Source organism: Saccopteryx leptura, chromosome 12 (genome assembly GCF_036850995.1).
Source record: "Saccopteryx leptura isolate mSacLep1 chromosome 12, mSacLep1_pri_phased_curated, whole genome shotgun sequence".
NCBI lineage: Eukaryota > Metazoa > Chordata > Mammalia > Chiroptera > Emballonuridae > Saccopteryx > Saccopteryx leptura.
The window spans coordinates 6,978,027-6,995,803 of NC_089514.1; the positions used below are offsets into that span (position 1 = coordinate 6,978,027).

At 53.4% G+C, this 17,777-nt stretch overlaps 1 protein-coding gene across 8 annotated transcripts in view; it reads left to right on the forward strand.

The window, feature by feature from the left end:
* Positions 1–17,777, forward strand: part of ELMO1 (engulfment and cell motility 1) — a 505,561-nt gene that overhangs the window by 131,228 nt on the left and 356,556 nt on the right. For 6 of the 8 annotated variants that reach the window (XM_066353938.1, XM_066353942.1, XM_066353943.1 and 3 more), the window contains one exon: positions 12,417–12,467. In XM_066353938.1, coding sequence (XP_066210035.1) covers positions 12,417–12,467 — 51 coding nt within the window. Of the gene's footprint in view, positions 1–12,416; positions 12,468–17,618; positions 17,749–17,777 lie in introns of those variants that run through there. The other 2 variants (XM_066353945.1, XM_066353944.1) reach the window with 2 other exon arrangements.

Genomic DNA, 17,777 nt, shown 5'->3' on the forward strand with positions numbered 1-17,777 from the left:
TGAGGTCATAGACATGACCCCATGGTTGCTGGTTTGAAGCCCAAGGTCGCTGGCTTGAGCAAGGGGTCACTTGCTCTGCCGAAACCCCCCAGCCAAGGCACATATGAGAAAGCAATCAATGAACTGCTAAGGTACTGCAAGAAAGAATTGATGCTTCTCATCTCTCTCCCTTCCTGCCTGTCTGACCCTGTCTGTCCCATTCTCTGTCTTTGTCTCAAACACACACACACACACACACACCACACAAATTATTCGAAGAAGAGGTTGCTAAGACTGGCAAAAACACACATGACCAAGGGGCAAAAAGGAAGGGCAAAGAATCTTGATTGACAGGAACACGAGGTGGAACCCTGACGACAGGAACACGAGACGGAACCCCGACGACAGGGAAACGAGACGGAACCCCGACGACAGGAACACGAGACGGAACCCCGACGACAGGGAAACGAGATGGGACCCCGACGACAGGAACACGAGACGGAACCCTGACGGCAGGAACACGAGACGGAACCCTGTGGACAGGGAAACGAGACGGAACCCTGACGGCAGGAACACGAGACGGAACCCTGACGGCAGGAACACGAGACGGAACCCCGACGGCAGGAACACAAGACGGGACCCCGACGGCAGGAACACGAGAGGGAACCCCGACGACAGGAAGACGAGAGGGACACGAGAGGGAACCCTGACGACAGGGACACGAGAGGGAACCCTGACGACAGGTACACGAGAGGGAACCCCGACGACAGGAAGACGAGAGGGAACCCCGATGACAGGAAGACGAGAGGGACACGAGAGGGAACCCTGACGACAGGGACACGAGAGGGAACCCTGACGACAGGGACACGAGAGGGAACCCCGACGACAGGAAGACGAGAGGGAACCCCGACGACAGGGAAACGAGACGGAGCCCTGACGACAGGAAGACGAGAGGGACACGAGATCACCCTGACGACAGGAAGACGAGACGGAACCCCGACGACAGGAACACGAGACGGAACCCCGACGACAGGAACACGAGACGGAACCCCGACGACAGGAACACGAGACGGAACCCCGACGGCAGGAAGACGAGACGGAACCCCGACGACAGGAACACGAGACGGAACCCCGACGGCAGGAAGACGAGACGGAACCCCGACGACAGGAACACGAGACGGAACCCCGACGACAGGAACACGAGACGGAACCCCGACGACAGGAACACGAGACGGAACCCTGTGGACAGGAACATGAGACGGAACCCCGACAACGGGAACACGAGACGGAACCCCGACGACAGGAACACGAGACGGAACCCCGACGACAGGAACACGAGACGGAACCCTGACGACAGGAACACGAGATGGCCTGACCCATGTTTCCCTCCCCTTGAGCACCCCCCCCCCCGTCTCTGTCTGGCAGACGGCCCGTATTTTCGGTACCCGGTACCAGAGCTGCCTCTCCTTGATGAGCAGCATGCTGAGTCCTTCCCACGTGCCAGGCCCGGGCGCTGTAGCACTAATTTAACCCCCGTGACGGACGGTCTGGGTGCAGCAGTCCTCGTGGAGCAGTGACGGAGGCCCAGAGGTGTCCTGTGCGCGTGTCACTCTCTGAATAGGCACTGAGCACCTGCTGCGTGCAGGCGCTCCGCCCAGTGCCCCGGTGACAGAGCTGTTACCGGTGAAGCCGAGGTTTGTCCCAGGCGCCTCCGAGCCCGTGTCTGGGTGGCTCACAGCACAGCGGGCGTGTTCAGGGCACTGAGTGACAGCGCACTGTCTATGGTTCAGGGTGCTGAGTGACAGCGCACCTCAGGGTGTTGAGTGACAGCGCACCGTCTATGGTTCAGGGCGCTGAGTGACAGCGCACTGTCTATGGTTCAGGGCGCTGAGTGACAGCACAGCGGGCGTGTTCAGGGCACTGAGTGACAGCGCACTGTCTATGGTTCAGGGCGCTGAGTGACTGCGCACTGTCTATGGTTCAGGGTGCTGAGTGACAGCGCACCGTCTATGGTTCAGGGTGTTGAGTGACAGCGCACCGTCTATGGTTCAGGGCGCTGAGTGACAGCGCACCGTCTATGGTTCAGGGCGCTGAGTGACAGCGCACCGTCTATGGTTCAGGGCGCTGAGTGACAGCGCACCGTCTATGGTTCAGGGCGCTGGGTGACACCGTACCGTCTATGGTTCAGGGCGCTGGGTGACAGCGCACCGTCTATGGTTCAGGGCGCTGGGTGACAGCGCACCGTCTATGGTTCAGGGCGCTGGGTGACAGCGCACCGTCTATGGTTCAGGGCGCTGGGTGACAGCGCACCGTCTATGGTTCAGGGCGCTGGGTGACACCGCACCGTCTATGGTTCAGGGCGCTGGGTGACAGCGCACCGTCTATGGTTCAGGGCGCTGGGTGACACCGCACCGTCTATGGTTCAGGGCGCTGGGTGACAGCGCACCGTCTATGGTTCAGGGCGCTGAGTGACACCGCACCGTCTATGGTTCAGGGCGCTGAGTGACAGCGCACCGTCTATGGTTCAGGGCGCTGAGTGACACCGCACCGTCTATGGTTCAGGGCGCTGAGTGACAGCGTACCGTCTATGGTTCAGGGCGCTGAGTGACACCGCACCGTCTATGGTTCAGGGCGCTGAGTGACAGCGCACCGTCTATGGTTCAGGGCGCTGAGTGACAGCGCACCGTCTATGGTTCAGGGCGCTGAGTGACACCGCACCGTCTATGGTTCAGGGCGCTGAGTGACAGCGCACCGTCTATGGTTCAGGGCGCTGAGTGACACCGCACCGTCTATGGTTCAGGGCGCTGAGTGACAGCGCACCGTCTATGGTTCAGGGCGCTGAGTGACAGCGCACCGTCTATGGTTCAGGGCGCTGAGTGACAGCGCACCGTCTATGGTTCAGGGCGCTGAGTGACACCGCACCGTCTATGGTTCAGGGCGCTGAGTGACACCGCACCGTCTATGGTTCAGGGCGCTGAGTGACACCGCACCGTCTATGGTTCAGGGCGCTGAGTGACACCGCACCGTCTATGGTTCAGGGTGCTGAGTGACAGCGCACCGTCTATGGTTCAGGGTGCTGAGTGACAGCGCACTGTCTATGGTTCAGGGTGCTGAGTGACAGCGCACCGTCTATGGTGACAGCGCACCGTCTATGGTTCAGGGTGTTGAGTGACAGCGCACCGTCTATGGTTCAGGGTGCTGAGTGACAGCGCACCGTCTATGGTTCAGGGCGCTGAGTGACAGCGCACCGTCTATGGTTCAGGGCGCTGAGTGACAGCGCACTGTCTCTGGAGCCAGCTGGCCACCTCGGCCACCCTCTTCCTCTGGCGTCTTCGCCCCCCCTGGTTCAGACCTGCACTCTGAACCTTCCCGTCCCCTCCTCTCTCCCCAGTCGGGTGGCCTCGCCCAGAACAGGCCATGGAGCTGCCGTGTGCCAGCTGTGGCGGCGTCCTCGGGTCCCTGCCAGGGCCGGCGGACGGGCCCACGAGAGCCGCTCTTTGCTGTAAGTGCTGCGACCTCCTCCAGCCCCGTGCGGGATTCTGAGGCCGCAGGCTCTGACTTGCCCGTCGCAGCCCGGCTTTAAACATTTGCACATGTCGCTTAATTGGGGGGTCGGTCAGAGCTGAGGGCAGGGAGAGAGGGCCGGCGGCCGAGGGTCTCTCTCAAAGGGTTGAGAAAACTGGACCCCAGGGGAAGGCCTGTTCCACGTGGCTCTCACCCCCGCTCGGGCGGGGTCCTTCTGTCCAGCCGGGGGGCTTCTTCCTCCCCTAGAGAGATGGACAGTCGTCCTTGGCTGGCGGGGCCGGAGACTCACCGTATCACAGGCATTTCCCAGGCTTTTCCCCGCCCTTTTTTTTTTAACATGTTGCAAATGAACAGCATTGCTCACGTGACTCCCTGCCCAGGCTGCAGTGTTTTCTCCGTGCACACGCACCCGCTATCTCCGTGCACATACACCCGCTATCTCCGTGCACATACACCCGCTATCTCCGTGCACATACACCCGCTATCTCCTTGCACATACACCCGCTATCTCGTGCACATACACCCGCTATCTCCGTGCACATACACCCGCTATCTCCTTGCACATACACCCGCTATCTCGTGCACATACACCCGCTATCTCCGTGCACATACACCCGCTATCTCCGTGCACACACACCCGCTATCTCGTGCACATACACCCGCTATCTCCGTGCACATACACCCGCTATCTCCGTGCACATACACCCGCTATCTCGTGCACATACACCCGCTATCTCCGTGCACGTACACCTGCTCTCTGTCCCTCAGCTTGGACCCCTACTTGCAACACCGGTTTTTCTTGCGTTTTGATATTAGTTTTGCAATTACGGTAGACACACAATTCTATAATTAGTTTCACATTTACAACATAGTGATCAGACATTTATACAACAAGTGACCCCTCCCCCCACACACATTTCTGACAGCCACCGGGCACCGTGCACAGTGACCGCCGTGGTGTTGGTGAGGGTCCCTGTGCTGCAGTGTACGCCCCGTGGCTCCTGGACCTCCAGTGCTGCTTTGCGGCCTGCTCTGTTCACTTCACAACATGTGAAAGGTGACGTGTTCCCTTATTATGAAACATGCTTTTGTGCCAGTGCGTTCATGCCTCTCATGTGTGTCTGTGTGTCACTGGCCTGCTGTGCCGTATCTGTGTCAATGTCCCTTCTCGTTGGGGGACGTTCGGAAGACTTGGTTTATCCCTCAGGGTTCGGTCAGCCTATGGTAACTATACCATTAGTTAAACAGGGAACACTGAATAAGATCCTTTAGTGAGGATCCACCCACGACTCTCCACACCTCACATCGGGTCTCGTTACTGAGAGAAGGACAGCAAACCCCCCGTGCGGGACAGACCCTCTGCCTCCGGGCTCTGGGCTCTGGGCGCGCTCCCCAAGTAGGTGGTCAGCGCGCACCTTACTTAACACCTCTCTTGTCCTTTCTCCCTTCAATCCTGGGAGTTGTAGGGAGGGCATCTAGGAGCTGGGCAGAGGAAAATGACTTAAAGAGAGAGCATAGCCCAGCAGGGGGTCTGGGAAGGGCCACGAGAAAAGCAGTGGAGGTGAAGTCCCACCCAGATCCTTCACCAGGGGTCTCCAAACTTTTTACACAGGGGGCCAGTTCACTGTCCCTCAGACCATTGGAGGGCTGCCGAATACAGTGGTCCTCTCACTGACCACCAATGAAAGAGGTGCCCCTTCCAGAAGTGCAGTGGGGGCTGGATAAATGGCCTCAGGGGGCCGCATTGCGGCCCGCGGGCCGTAGTTTCAGGACACCTGCTTCAATCCGTGGGCGGAGGTGAGCTGCTGAGTGGTAGACGGGTGGCCGGGGACCTTGCCCCTGAGGGGAAGTGACCTAGGGAAGCCCGGAATGTCACTTAGGGGGAATGTTCCTTGACAGTGTCCGCCGCTCTTTCTTCCTCATCCTTCTCCCGCACCCTCACCTCCCAGGCCTCCTTCTCCTCCTGGCTCCGGGGACTCAGGTTTTATCTGAGGGTCTGTCCAGCATCCCTCCTCAGATGTTAGACCTGTGTGTGGTCTTCCGTCTGGTGGCACGGCTCTGTTACCTAGCAACCAGCACATCCTACTCTTTCCCCGGTTACTTCCCTCAGCCCAGAGATTTGGAGATCACCCAGGTGGACGCGGAGGACACAGGGGGCCAGGTTTCTGTGAAAAAGCATCACAACGATGAAGCAATGGGTGTGAAGAACAGTGAGCGTTATTCTGCAGCAATACACCCAAAGTGATGCTCTCACCAGATCTGGGGAGGGGGGCGGTGTGAGGAGGGGAGATGGAGAAATCCTTGGAGCGGCCTGCCCCCCCAGGGACCTGCACTGTGGGGTCACACACACGTGGCCCCCTCCCCGACTTTCTGTGTTCCTGGCAAGGCGACAGGAAGAGGGGTAGCACCGGAGTTGTCCCCCAGGGACTTCTTCCCCGTGGGTCTGGCGGGATTGAAAGGTGGCGCACTGGGGAAAACACATCTCAGAGGCAACAGTGGCATATTCTGCGTGAGCTGACGATCGGGCCCCCACAGAGGCCGCATCTCTGAGCGCGCTCTGTGAAGAGACACACAGACATCCTGTCGTCTGAGACGCCCGTGAGTGTCAGGGGCTGGCACCGGCCAGGGCTGGCGGGTGCCGGGCGGCCCAGAGCAGGCTGCGGCTGGCTCTCCCTGTCACTCCTCGTCCCGGTGTGAGCTTCCAGACATTTCTTTGCATAAATGTTCTTTCTGCGGTTTTCCTCCTCTTTATTTTTATATTTGGGGGTGACATTGGTTAATAAAATGATATAGGTTTCTGGTGGACAGTTCTATAATACATCATCCGTATATTGTATGTGTGTTTACACCCCAGGTCACATCTCCTTCCATCACTATCCCCCTCTATCCTCCTCAACCCCCCCACCCCGTCTCTCTGGTGAACACCACACTGCTGGCTGTGTCTTGGTGTCTGTAAGGTTCTTTTTCTCTTTCCTGAATCCCTTCGCTTTTTGGTGAGTTGATGGATACGGTTTTCATTTTTGCAGAATTCTCCTCTGCATTGAAGGCAAGAAAATTCCCCTCTCTCTCTCTCTCTCTCTCTTTCTCTCTCCCTCCCTCCCCCTCCCTCCCTCTGTCCCTCCCTCCCCTCCCCTTCCTCCCCCTCTCTCCCTCCCTCCCCTCCCCTTCCTCCCCCTCCTTCCGTCCCTCCCTCTCCTCCCCTTCCTCCCCCTCCCCCTCCCTCCCTCCCCTCACCTTCCTCCCCCTCCCTCCCTCCCTCCTCCCTTCCCTCCCCTTCCTCCCCCTCCCCTCCCTCCCTCCTCCCTTCCCTCCTCCCTTCCCTCCCTTCCTCCCCCTCCCCCTCCCTCCCTCCCTCCCTCCTCCCTTCCCTCCCCTTCCTTCCTCCCTTCCTCTCCCTCCCTCCCTCCTCCCTCCTCCCTTCCCTCCCCTTCCTCCCCCTCCCTCCCTCTGTCCCTCCCTCCCCCTCTCTCCCTCCCTCCCCTCCCCTTCCTCCCCCTCCTTCCGTCCCTCCCTCTCCTCCCCTTCCTCCCCCTCCCCCTCCCTCCCTCCATCCCTCCCTCCCCTCACCTTCCTCCCCATCCCTCCCTCCCTCCCTCCTCCCTTCCCTCCCTTCCTCCCCCTCCCCCTCCCTCCCTCCCTCCTCCCTTCCCTCCCCTTCCTTCCTCCCTTCCTCTCCCTCCCTCCCTCCCTCCTCTCTTCCCTCCCCTTCCTCCCCCTCCCCTCCCTCCCTTCCTCCCTCCCTCCTCCCTTCCCTCCCCTTCCTCCCTCCCTCCCTCCTCCCTTCCCTCCCTTCCTCCCCCTCCCCCTCCCTCCCTCCCTCCCTCCCTCCTCCTTTCCCTCCCCTTCCTTCCTCCCTCCCTCCCTCCCTCCCTCCCTCCCTCCTCCTTTCCCTCCCTTCCTCCCCCTCCCCCTCCCTCCCTCCCTCCTCCCTTCCCTCCCTCCCTCCCCCTCCTTTTCCTCATGCTTTTATATGTCACTGAGCAGTGTTCCTTGTCTAGCCCTAGAAAGGAGACTCTGACTGAGGTAAATTGGTCCTGTCCAAAGCTTGCCCCTCAGTCACCGACGAAGATGCCCCGTTGACAAGACGGAGCGCCCAGCATGCTGCGCACGGTGCGCTGGGGGAACCCACAACGCGGAGCTTGGCCGTGTCTCGCTGGGCCCGGCAGGAGGTGCAGAACCCGGTCGGAGCTGTATGCAGAGAGATGTATTGCGAGGAGCCGGCGTGTGTGATTGGTGGGCCTGGCTGGGCAAAGCTGGAGCCCACAGGGCGGGCTCTGAGGGAGAGTCGGCTGGCACGCAGGCGAAAGGCTGCCCCTGCTGTCCCCCGCGGGACGTAGGTCCTCTCTGGGGATCCACCGCTGTGCTTTAAAGTCCCTTCGGTGTGTGGAGCTATCTCAGATCATCTAAGGTTAACTGATTCTGGGCTTAAATCACATCTGCGAAATATACTGCTCACAAAAATTGGGATATTTCAAAATGAAGGTGAAGCGATAAAAAAAGAAACACTTGAGCTTTTAAAAAATTAAGAACATCAGAAAAGCAAACAAGTAAAAGAAAGTTGTTCAATTTTGCAAATGAGGTGCAAAGCCAACTTTTATTTCATGGGTGAAAATGCACCGTACAAAGGGCTGCAAGTCTTGGAGTGTCTGCATGTTCCCTGACCCCCTCATTTCTGTGAGCCGTGTACCTTCGCAGCAACACCCAGGTGAGTGTTCAGATAACTCGGGACAGTAGCCGAGTCAGGCTGACGCCTCAAAAGACCATCATGGAACGTAGGGTCAGGATGTATTGAGAACTGGAAGTTTGATGTAGGCTGGCCATTCAAAGGCTCTATGGGTCACGCTACAACAGTCCAGGAATCTTAAAGGGTGAAAATCGTTGATAGTGTTGATTAAGGAGTTTATGAGCATTTCAGGAAGTGTCCATAACGAGCTGTGACACCATTTGTCAGCACAGAAGATTCCTGGGAGGACAGTCATTTTAAAGAGGACAGGAAGGCTCAGTGGTAGAGCATCAGCCTGGCGTGCAGGAGTCCCGGGTTCGATTCCCGGCCAGGGCACACAGGAGAAGCGCCCATCTGCTTCTCCACCCTTCCCTCTCTCCTTCCTCTCTGTCTCTCTCTTCCCCTCCCGCAGCCAAGGCTCCACTGGAGCAAAGTTGGCCCGGGTGCTGAGGATGGCTCCATGGCCTCTGCCTCAGGCGCTAGAATGGCTCTGGTTGCAACAGAGCGACACCCCGGATGGGCAGAGCATCGCCCCCTGGTGGGCGTGCCAGGTGGATCCCGGTTGGGCGCATGCGGGAGTCTGTCTGACTGCCTCCCTGTTTCCAACTTCAGAAAAAAAAAGGAGAGGACAGCAGGGACACACAGTCCTGCGATCGTAGCCACTAGTGCTTGGATTCTTGGGGTCCAGCTGACTCGGGGGAGTGCAGGCAGGGTGGATCCTTTCTTCTCAACTCAGATGTGTGGTACTCCTTTCTAAGGAAGGAGTACATGCCAGTCTTGTTTCTCAAGCATGCGTCTTGCAATTCTCTTCCTTGCTGACGGACCAGCCGCGCTAAGCACAGACGGGGCTACCACACTACCAGCTGACCCCTGCAGAGAGGGGACACATTTACGAACAGCATGGGAGCCGGAAGTTCACCCCACTTAACCCTTGCTCTCTCCTCTTTATCGGTACAGTCAACCTTTTCAAGTGCCACGTCTTTCTTTTCTTAGTGTGTCCCCAGCTGTGGGACCCCTCGGGACTTCGCTCTGTCCCCTGAGCGTGCTTCATCCCCGGGATGAGCCGTTTCCTCTTCTCTCCTGGGAAACCCTTGAACGTCACCTCCACCAGAGACCTGTCAACGGTGTCAGTCCTGCTGTGGTTTGACGCAAACACTCCTCGAGCCCTTTTCTCCATAGAACCACTTTCTGTGCTTGGGGCTCAGAAAGTTGAGGGTCAACACTGCAGGAGGCGACAGGGGGACCTGGGGGCCAGCTGCTTCATTTCACCCCAGTCAGACCCCCACCCAGCACCCCCCAGGGGCAGCCCAGGTGCCCCCTGGGAACCTGCAGAGCATTTGCAAAAACCACTGTCACCTCTGTGCTCTCCTGGATGCCGACCCACTGACCCACTCCACTAAGGATGCGTGTAAGGTCCGGGTCTTCCCGTTTCCAGCGAGATGCAGCCCGGCCTCTGGTCAGGGCCTCCCCTCCCCTCCCCCTCTCCCTCCTCCTCCCCCTCTGCCATGGGGTCAGTCCTCCCCTCTCCCTCTGGGCCAGTCACTTTTCCTCTCTTCCTCTCTTTGTTTTCTTATCTTTAAAAGGGGAATCGAGTTATTATGATGTTTAAATCAGCATTAAAAACAAATAAACAAAAAACACCAAACACCTCACCTCAGTGCCTTTCAACAAATGTCAGTTTATTGCTGTTATTAGGAATGCCTCATCCGCCCTCCAAATTTCTATTAAGAGAGATTATCGCTAAACCCTCTGGCCTCTTCCTCCCCCGCCAGGGTCTCTTTCCCTCCTTGACGGATGATTTGGGAAGAAGAAACCCGGCCCCTTTTTCCTCCTGGGAAGGAACCTGCCTTAGGTATCAACCTCAACAGGAATCTAACCCGGACTTCGCTGAGCTGTCTGTTGGTTCTTACTCCGAGCCTCGTTCTCTGTGACCGCTACTAAATAGGATACGTGTAGTGTTCTCATCTCCTGACTCTACAGTGTGTCCGTAAAGTCATGGTGCACTTTTGATTGGTCACAGGAAAACAACAAAAGACGATAGAAATGTGAAATCTGCACCAAACAAAAGGAAAACCCTCCCAGTTTCTGTAGGATGATGAGGATGATGTGGCAGCATGTGCACATGCGCAGATGATGACGTAACACCGTGTATACAGTGGAGCAGCCCATGGCCATGACAGTCGAGATGTGGACGGTACAGAGGAAAGCTCAGTGTGTTCTGTGGCTCGCTAAATTCGAATCCATGACCAAAATGCAACGTGAATATCGGCGCGTTTATAACGAAGCGCCACCACATAGGAATAACATTACTCGGTGGGATGAGCAGTTGAAGGAAACCGGCAGTTTGGTGGAGAAACCCCGTTCTGGTAGGCCATCAGTCAGTGACGAGTCTGTAGAGGCTATACAGGATAGCTACCTAAGGAGCCCTAAAAAAATCTGTGCGTGAGCCCACATCGAACTGCACTGAATAGGTATGAAACTGGGAGAGTTTTCCTTTTATTTGGTGCAGATTTCACATTTCTATCGTCTTTTGTTGCTTTCCTGTGACCGGTCAAAAGTGCACCTGACTTTACGGACACACTGTATTTCTCAGTTCATTTAGAAACTGAGCAGTAACGAGGTATAGCCCGCGGCCAGGTGCTCATTTCATACTTTCTGTAATGAATAGGTTGCTTTCTCAATGGGCGGCCCAAGGCGTCTGGCTTGGGATGCTCTCGCCTGGGCTGGAATTACCCAGAAATGGTTTGACCCGGCAGTGCCGGGCTGTCAGGCCTGCCTGTGCTTTGGTACCAGGTGTTCAGATTAGGTTTCCTTCCGGACGCGGTATTGGCCTGACGCCCGAGGGAGGGGGCGGACTTTCTGCACGTTTCTGCGTCTCATCATCCTGAGAAATGTCCCAGGGCCTGGTGCGCCTGCTGCGTCCTGAGCACCTCCTCGCTTGCGGCTTGTCTTCAACCGGGCGGCAGAATGAGCCATCACGCCCTTTGTTCACCTCCTGGCCTTGGTGCTCCTGGCGGGGCAGGGGTGGGGAGGGGCTGTGGAAGTGTGACCCCGTCCCCAACCCCCTGAGGTCCCCTTGCGAAAGCAGAGTATATATGGTGCCTACATGCTCTGGTGGCAGAAAGTACAACTGCTGGTGAAATTCAAGTTCCTGCACCGAAGATGCTGCTGAGGGCTTCCGAACACTCACCTCGTCTATCCTCACCCGGTGTAGACATGAGTGACTTGGGATCCGCTCCGCTCTGCTCTTTGTTCTTAACTTGAAGGCAGCATGCAGCTGGAGCTACTTAATAAATGACCAGACACCAAGCTCTTTAATAACCTTAAAAAAAAAACCCCACCAATCTGACACATAATCCACCGTCCCCAGAACTGACCTTTTTAAAGTGTTCAATGCGGTGGGTTTTTGTATATTCATAGAGCTGTGAAACCATCACCATGATCGATTGTAGGATATTTTCACCCACTTGGAAAAGACACCTTGTACCTGTTAGGGCTTAGTCTCCATTTCCCCTCCTGTCCCCCCCCCCCGCCCCCTCCCCGCCACCAAGCTGCGCTCCGTCCCTGTGGATTTGCCTGTCTGCACATTTCACAATAATGGAATCCTGCAGCACGCAGCCTTTGTGTCCGGATCCTCTCAGCGTGTCGATTTCAAGGTGCCTCCTGTTGTAGTGTGTATCAAGTCTTCATCCCCTTTCATGGTCGAGTACTATTCCACTGAATGCATTGAATGGGTCTGCCACATTCCGTATCCATTCCCCAGTTCATGGACATTCAGCAGACTGCTTCCACTTTGGGGCTGTTATGAATTTGTGTACAGACTTTTGTGTGGACATATGTTTTCAATTGTCCTGAATATATGTTAGTAGAATTACTAAGCCATGGTTCCTTAAAAACCTTTCAAAATGACTTTTTTTTTGTTGCTATTCTTAGGTCCCATATTTCCATTCTCTGGATATATATTCATTTCCTCTGTGCCAAGTGCTGTCTGTGATTTGATATAAAGTTAGCACATCTGGGGCCCAGTTTAAAGCTCTTTGCAGAAATAATTAAAAACTATTCATGTGAGGAGACACTGAATCATAGGAACGCTTATTATGGTCTCCACTAAGATGATACTCGCCTTTGTTCTCTCCCTCACCAAACTTTCTATCTGAAGATTTACAAAGATTTTTATTTTCTTTTTCAGAATCGCTACGAAATAAAAAATGGCACTATCCTCCGGTTAACCACATCTCCAGTAAGTGGCTCTGAGCCTCTGGCTGTCCGGTAAACGCTTTGCTCTCCCGTTCGTCTGCGTGTGACTGTGGATATTGATTTTTGAAGGTGACTTGTGGTGGCACACCCCGGGTTTCTGGAACGCCCTCCCGTGCAGACTCTGAGTAATCGGGAATGCCCCGTTCCAGATGAGGAAACCTTGGTTCCAGGTCCAGGGCAAATAATGGGACTTGAGGGTTTCGTTGGCTGGTCATGCCAACAATTCTTAGATTACGGGTGGGATAACTCAGCCGATACTGACTGCTTTTTCTCCACGGGGCCCCAAGCCCACCTCATGCCATCTGAGCAAATCCACACAACAAACAAAGCAAACGGAACGGAGGACAGCCTATTACTTCATTCGGAGAGTGTACGTGTGTTTGCGTGTGTGTGTGTGTGTGTGTGTGTGTGTGTGTGTGTGTGTGTGTGTGTGTAAGAGAGAGCTTAAGCATTTTCTAGTTTGGCCAGTTACTGTAACAGTTCATAAAAATGTAGTTTTAAGAAATATTTGCACTGACACTGTTTCTTGGACCGCTGATTGTAGGTAAAACACTTTACAAAGTCTTCCCAATAAAAGGCTGCCGAACAGAACGCCACAGTGTATTTAGACTCCTGACAGCTTATCTTCCTCATTCTCCCTTGCTTGCAGATACCTTAGGTAGTGCCATTAGCATATTTAAAGTATCTTTTTTTTTCACAGCGCCTCATGTTGCTTTCCTAAAAAACACTGTGCACAAAATACACCAAGTGTTACTATTTTCACTCCACATATGTGATGAAAGCTGTGTCTAACTCTCATTTTCAGTTTCTACTGGAGCCATGTGGTAGGGCTAAAAATAAGTTTAAAGATTGGGGAAAGCATCTGGCTAAAATTAAGTTGTGGGTACTGTAACTACCACACACTCTTCTTGTTGAGAATTATATTAGAGGGGTTTAAAAACTCCTAAACATCCTGCCCAATCACATCTTGAACCTAAACACAGTGATGAGCTCAGCGGTGCGCGTGGCTCGCCTTAGCTGGGCTGCCTTCCGGTGCCTCCTCTCCCTCTTAATGGTAATTATACTTTCTGCTCATTTTTCAGTGGCTACATGATGAGCTGAGACATTTTTGTCTGATTTAGCATTGATTTTCTTTCTTTAGTCAGCAAGAATTCATGTTAATTTGACCTTTGGAGAGCGTGGTCTCTCTCGGTTTCTACAGTTCCTGTTTAGCCTGCTGTAACTACTCATTGGCTTGCTGGGCAGAGAGAGTACATTTCGTTTTTTGTTTTTTTGTTTTTTTCCATCTAAGATGTAGAAAGGCTCAGGGTTTTTTTTGTTGTTGTTTGTTTTTAATTTTTTAAATCTAGGCCCTCTCTAAGCTGATGAAGAAGTCAGTTTTCTTTTTTATTGCCCTGTGTTGATGAACAAAATTCTCACAGTGCCAAGCCACGACTTGAGAGAAGGCTAGGTGTTTGGTAGAGGGACATTATTGAGCAGTGACCTTCACAGTCCGAGCAGGGTGAGGGACAGATGGGCAAACCCATGCCCAAAGCGGTATTATAAGACAGGGACCGCCTACAGAAGACAGGTTCCCATTTTCTGAAGAACAGGGGTCCCCAAACAGGAATCATTGGGAGGCACTTTAAAAATGCTGATGTCCGGGCCTTCCCGGGAAGCTGAATTATGATATCAAGGAATGAATGGGGTCCTGGAATCTGCATTTCAACCCAGAACTTTCTGCTGTGGCTACAGCCACATTTTTTAGAATTGGGAATTACTGTGTAAGCAAGATATTTTGGGGTTTGTTTGGGTTTTTTTTTGTAAACTTCACTTGTTGCCGGGAGATAATTTTTTATTATTTCGTGGTTAACTGGAAAATGTGGCCCAACATATGCTAACTCTTTCCCTTTTTACATAGACACTAAAAATATGTTTAAAAAAAAAATAACTGTCTCTAACAACTTAGCTAGGAAGTGTTAAGAGCGTCATAAAGAAAGCAGCGCTTGGTGTTTTACTAGCTTCTCCAGTCCCTTTGTCTACCTCGGCTGAACTGTCTCTGCCGCCAGACAAGAATGCACATGCACCCGCACGCATCACACGCGTGCACACGCAGACGCACACGCATGTTTCAGGTAACGACGTGCCGTTGTGCCGAGTTTTACCTCCACTCTGTCAAAGGTGATGTTTTGGTTGATTTTTGTTGATGAATTTGTTTTCGGTATTCTTCTATCTTAGAACAACCCTTTCTGGGTTGTTCCTAGCTAAATAGAGGATTAATCAAAGAAGATCTTGAAACAAACCAACAAATAAAACCTGCATTGTTGTTCTTACAGAAGCCTTTGTGCTTGGCTGAGGGTCCTGCTCCACAAGGCACACTTTGGACAGTAACTCGAGTGGCCATCTCAAACACGTGTGTCTCTCAGGTGTCATATCTTTATCCATCCCCCACTATGATGCAAATACAGCCATGAGCATGCCCAGGAGACGCATGCAGATGTGTGTGTGTGTGTTTGCACAGCCAGGGTCCGGGGAGTGAGCAATAGTGCAGCTGGTCAGAGTGACGTCCTCCCCGCCACGGGCGGAACAGCTACGGGACGGGACTGTGACTGAGGTCACACGTCGCCTGACGCGCCGTGTAAACACATTCTGTTCTATGAGAAGAGGCTTGGGGTGGCCAAACCATCGGTTTCACTTTCCCGAAATTTTGCTTGAAAAATATTCTTACGATGGATCTGTTGGCAGTCTTGTGGTGTAAAAACCCTCTCTGTGTGCGACACTAAATCCAGAAGCTGTAGAGCAAAAAGATGGATACACTTGACAACCAAAACATAAAAGCTACCGAAGCTTTCAGTTTGGAAAGAAGTCCAAAAAGAAAGTCAAAAAACAGCAAATGAGGCCCTGGCCGGTTGGCTCAGCGGTAGAGCGTCGGCCTGGCGTGCAGAAGTCCCGGGTTCGATTCCCGGCCAGGGCACACAAGAGAAGCGCCCATTTGCTTCTCCACCCCCACCCCCTCCTTCCTCTCTGTCTCTCTCTTCCCCTCCCGCAGCCAAGGCTCCATTGGAGCAAAGATGGCCCGGGCGCTGGGGATGGCTCCTTGGCCTCTGCCCCAGGCGCTAGAGTGGCTCTGGTCGCGGCAGAGCGACACCCCGGAGGGGCAGAGCATCACCCCCTGGTGGGCAGAGTGTCGCCCCTGGTGGGCGGCCGGGTAGATCCCGGTCGGGCGCATGCGGGAGTCTGTCTGACTGTCTCTCCCCGTTTCCAGCTTCAGAAAAGTACAAAAAAGAATAAAAAAAAAACAAAACAGCAAATGAGAAACAATTGGCATTATGCAGGATAAGGAGGGGGTTAATTCCTCAATGTACTGGAATTATAAATAAATAGGAAAACTCCCCCCCAAAAACAGATGGCCAAAATGTATAAGCACAAATCATATATATATATATATATATATATATATATATATTTCTATATATCTGTCTTTCTCTATCTCTGTCAATCTTTATGGCTGTATATCTATTGATCCTGGTAGGCAGAGCCAGGATAAATATAAGTTATATAAATATAAATATAAATGTAGAGACATATGTATAGATCTATGGCCATAGATGTATATAGGTATATATGTATAGATAAGTACATAGATATATAAATATACATGAAAGAAGAAACTTAATCTCTCTATCTTTCTCTTTTAAAATTTTTATTTCTTGATTTGAGAGAGAGGAAGAGGGAGAGAGAGAGAGAGACAGAAACATTGATCTGTTTCTGTACGTACCCTGTCGGGGTATCGAACCGGCAGCCTTTGCCTACGGGGGACTATGCTGTAACCAACTGAGCAATCCGGCCAGGGCAATCTCTCTCTTAAAGAGATGAAGATCTGCACTCCTCGATAATCAAGGTGTGAGGCAAGATGCTGTGGTGTGGAGAGTGTGAATGGGAACCGCCTCTTTAGAGGGCAATTGTAGCCGTGTCTTCCCAAGTTTAAAATATGGGTGTCTTTGTCGTGACAGCATTACTCCTGGGAATTTATCCAACGGATGGATTCATAAGAGCACACCCCCCCACATCCACAGCCCCACATCCACACAGGCTGGGCGCATCACTGTTTTCAGTAATCACAACTGGAAACCTGGTCACTGTCAGTGGGCACCAACCAGCTCAGTGCATTCGGTCACCTCCCTGGGACAGAGCAGTGTGCACGGGGAACGAGACGTGGCCTTGGAGACGTCCCTGAGTGATAGTATTGAGGACAGAAGCAGGTTGCAGAGCCTTCTGCGTGCAGAGATCCTGGTCAGGTACATGGGCAGGAGGTGTTTCTATGCTGAACAGAGGATAACAGTCGTTTTCAAGAGACAACTAGGCAATTGTTAACATTGGTTTAACTTGATTTCTATTTTATAGCTTCTGGTAGTACTTATACATTTTTATACCATGCGCTGGTATTGTTTTTTAATTAAATAAATAGATGCACAACTATTATAAGGTCACTCCAGTATGTAAGAGGTGAATCATAATGTTCTATGCTAAAAAAGCTTTAGTATTCCAAACTGTTAGATATTTAAAGGAGCCCTTTTATGTGTGACCTGAGTGCTTCCTGCTCGTTATTTTGACCGAGTGGACATCGTCAAATAAAACTGCTCGTCAGACACCTGCTCTCGCTTGGTCAGCGGTACGCATAATCCTCCCTTTCTGCTCTCTCTTGTTCGGGGACCGGCTATCGGAAGCATCCAGGCCAAAGGCCTGTCACACAGATTTTGGGGAGCTCATTACTCTGGCAGAAAGAAAAATGACGTTATCTCGGTCACTCTGTGGAGTTTATCAGAGATTATCAGAGGTTATCAGAGATTTCTAACAAAAATAAGACCATTAACGGTTTTAAAGCCAACTTTCCTCTACCGACTTGAGGAACTGCAAAAGGCTTGAAAAATGTCTCAAGTTCTGTTTCTGGCCATTGTCCTAGGAGCCTCCCTGAGGGAGGAGCAGCCCAGAGAGACGTCTAGGCAGGGCGGTGACCAGGTTGCTCCGGCTGCTGCCCAAGAACAGGTCGCCGGGGTGGCCAGGGGCGGGGACGGCTGGGCTGCCTGTGGTCCGGGGGCGGGGGTGCTCCCTGAGGGAGGGAGGGTGGGCACGATGTCCCCCCCCTGGCAGGGTAAAGAGAGGTGCCGGGTCCTGGCCCAGAAGGCTGGGGAAGGGAAAAATGAAGGATTTAAGATGCCTGTTCTGTGTCCGGGAGGACGTGTCGACCAGGCAGTCAGGTGTGTGTTTTGGGAAGCTATCGCCAGGTACGTGACAGGGACAGCCACGGGCGGGG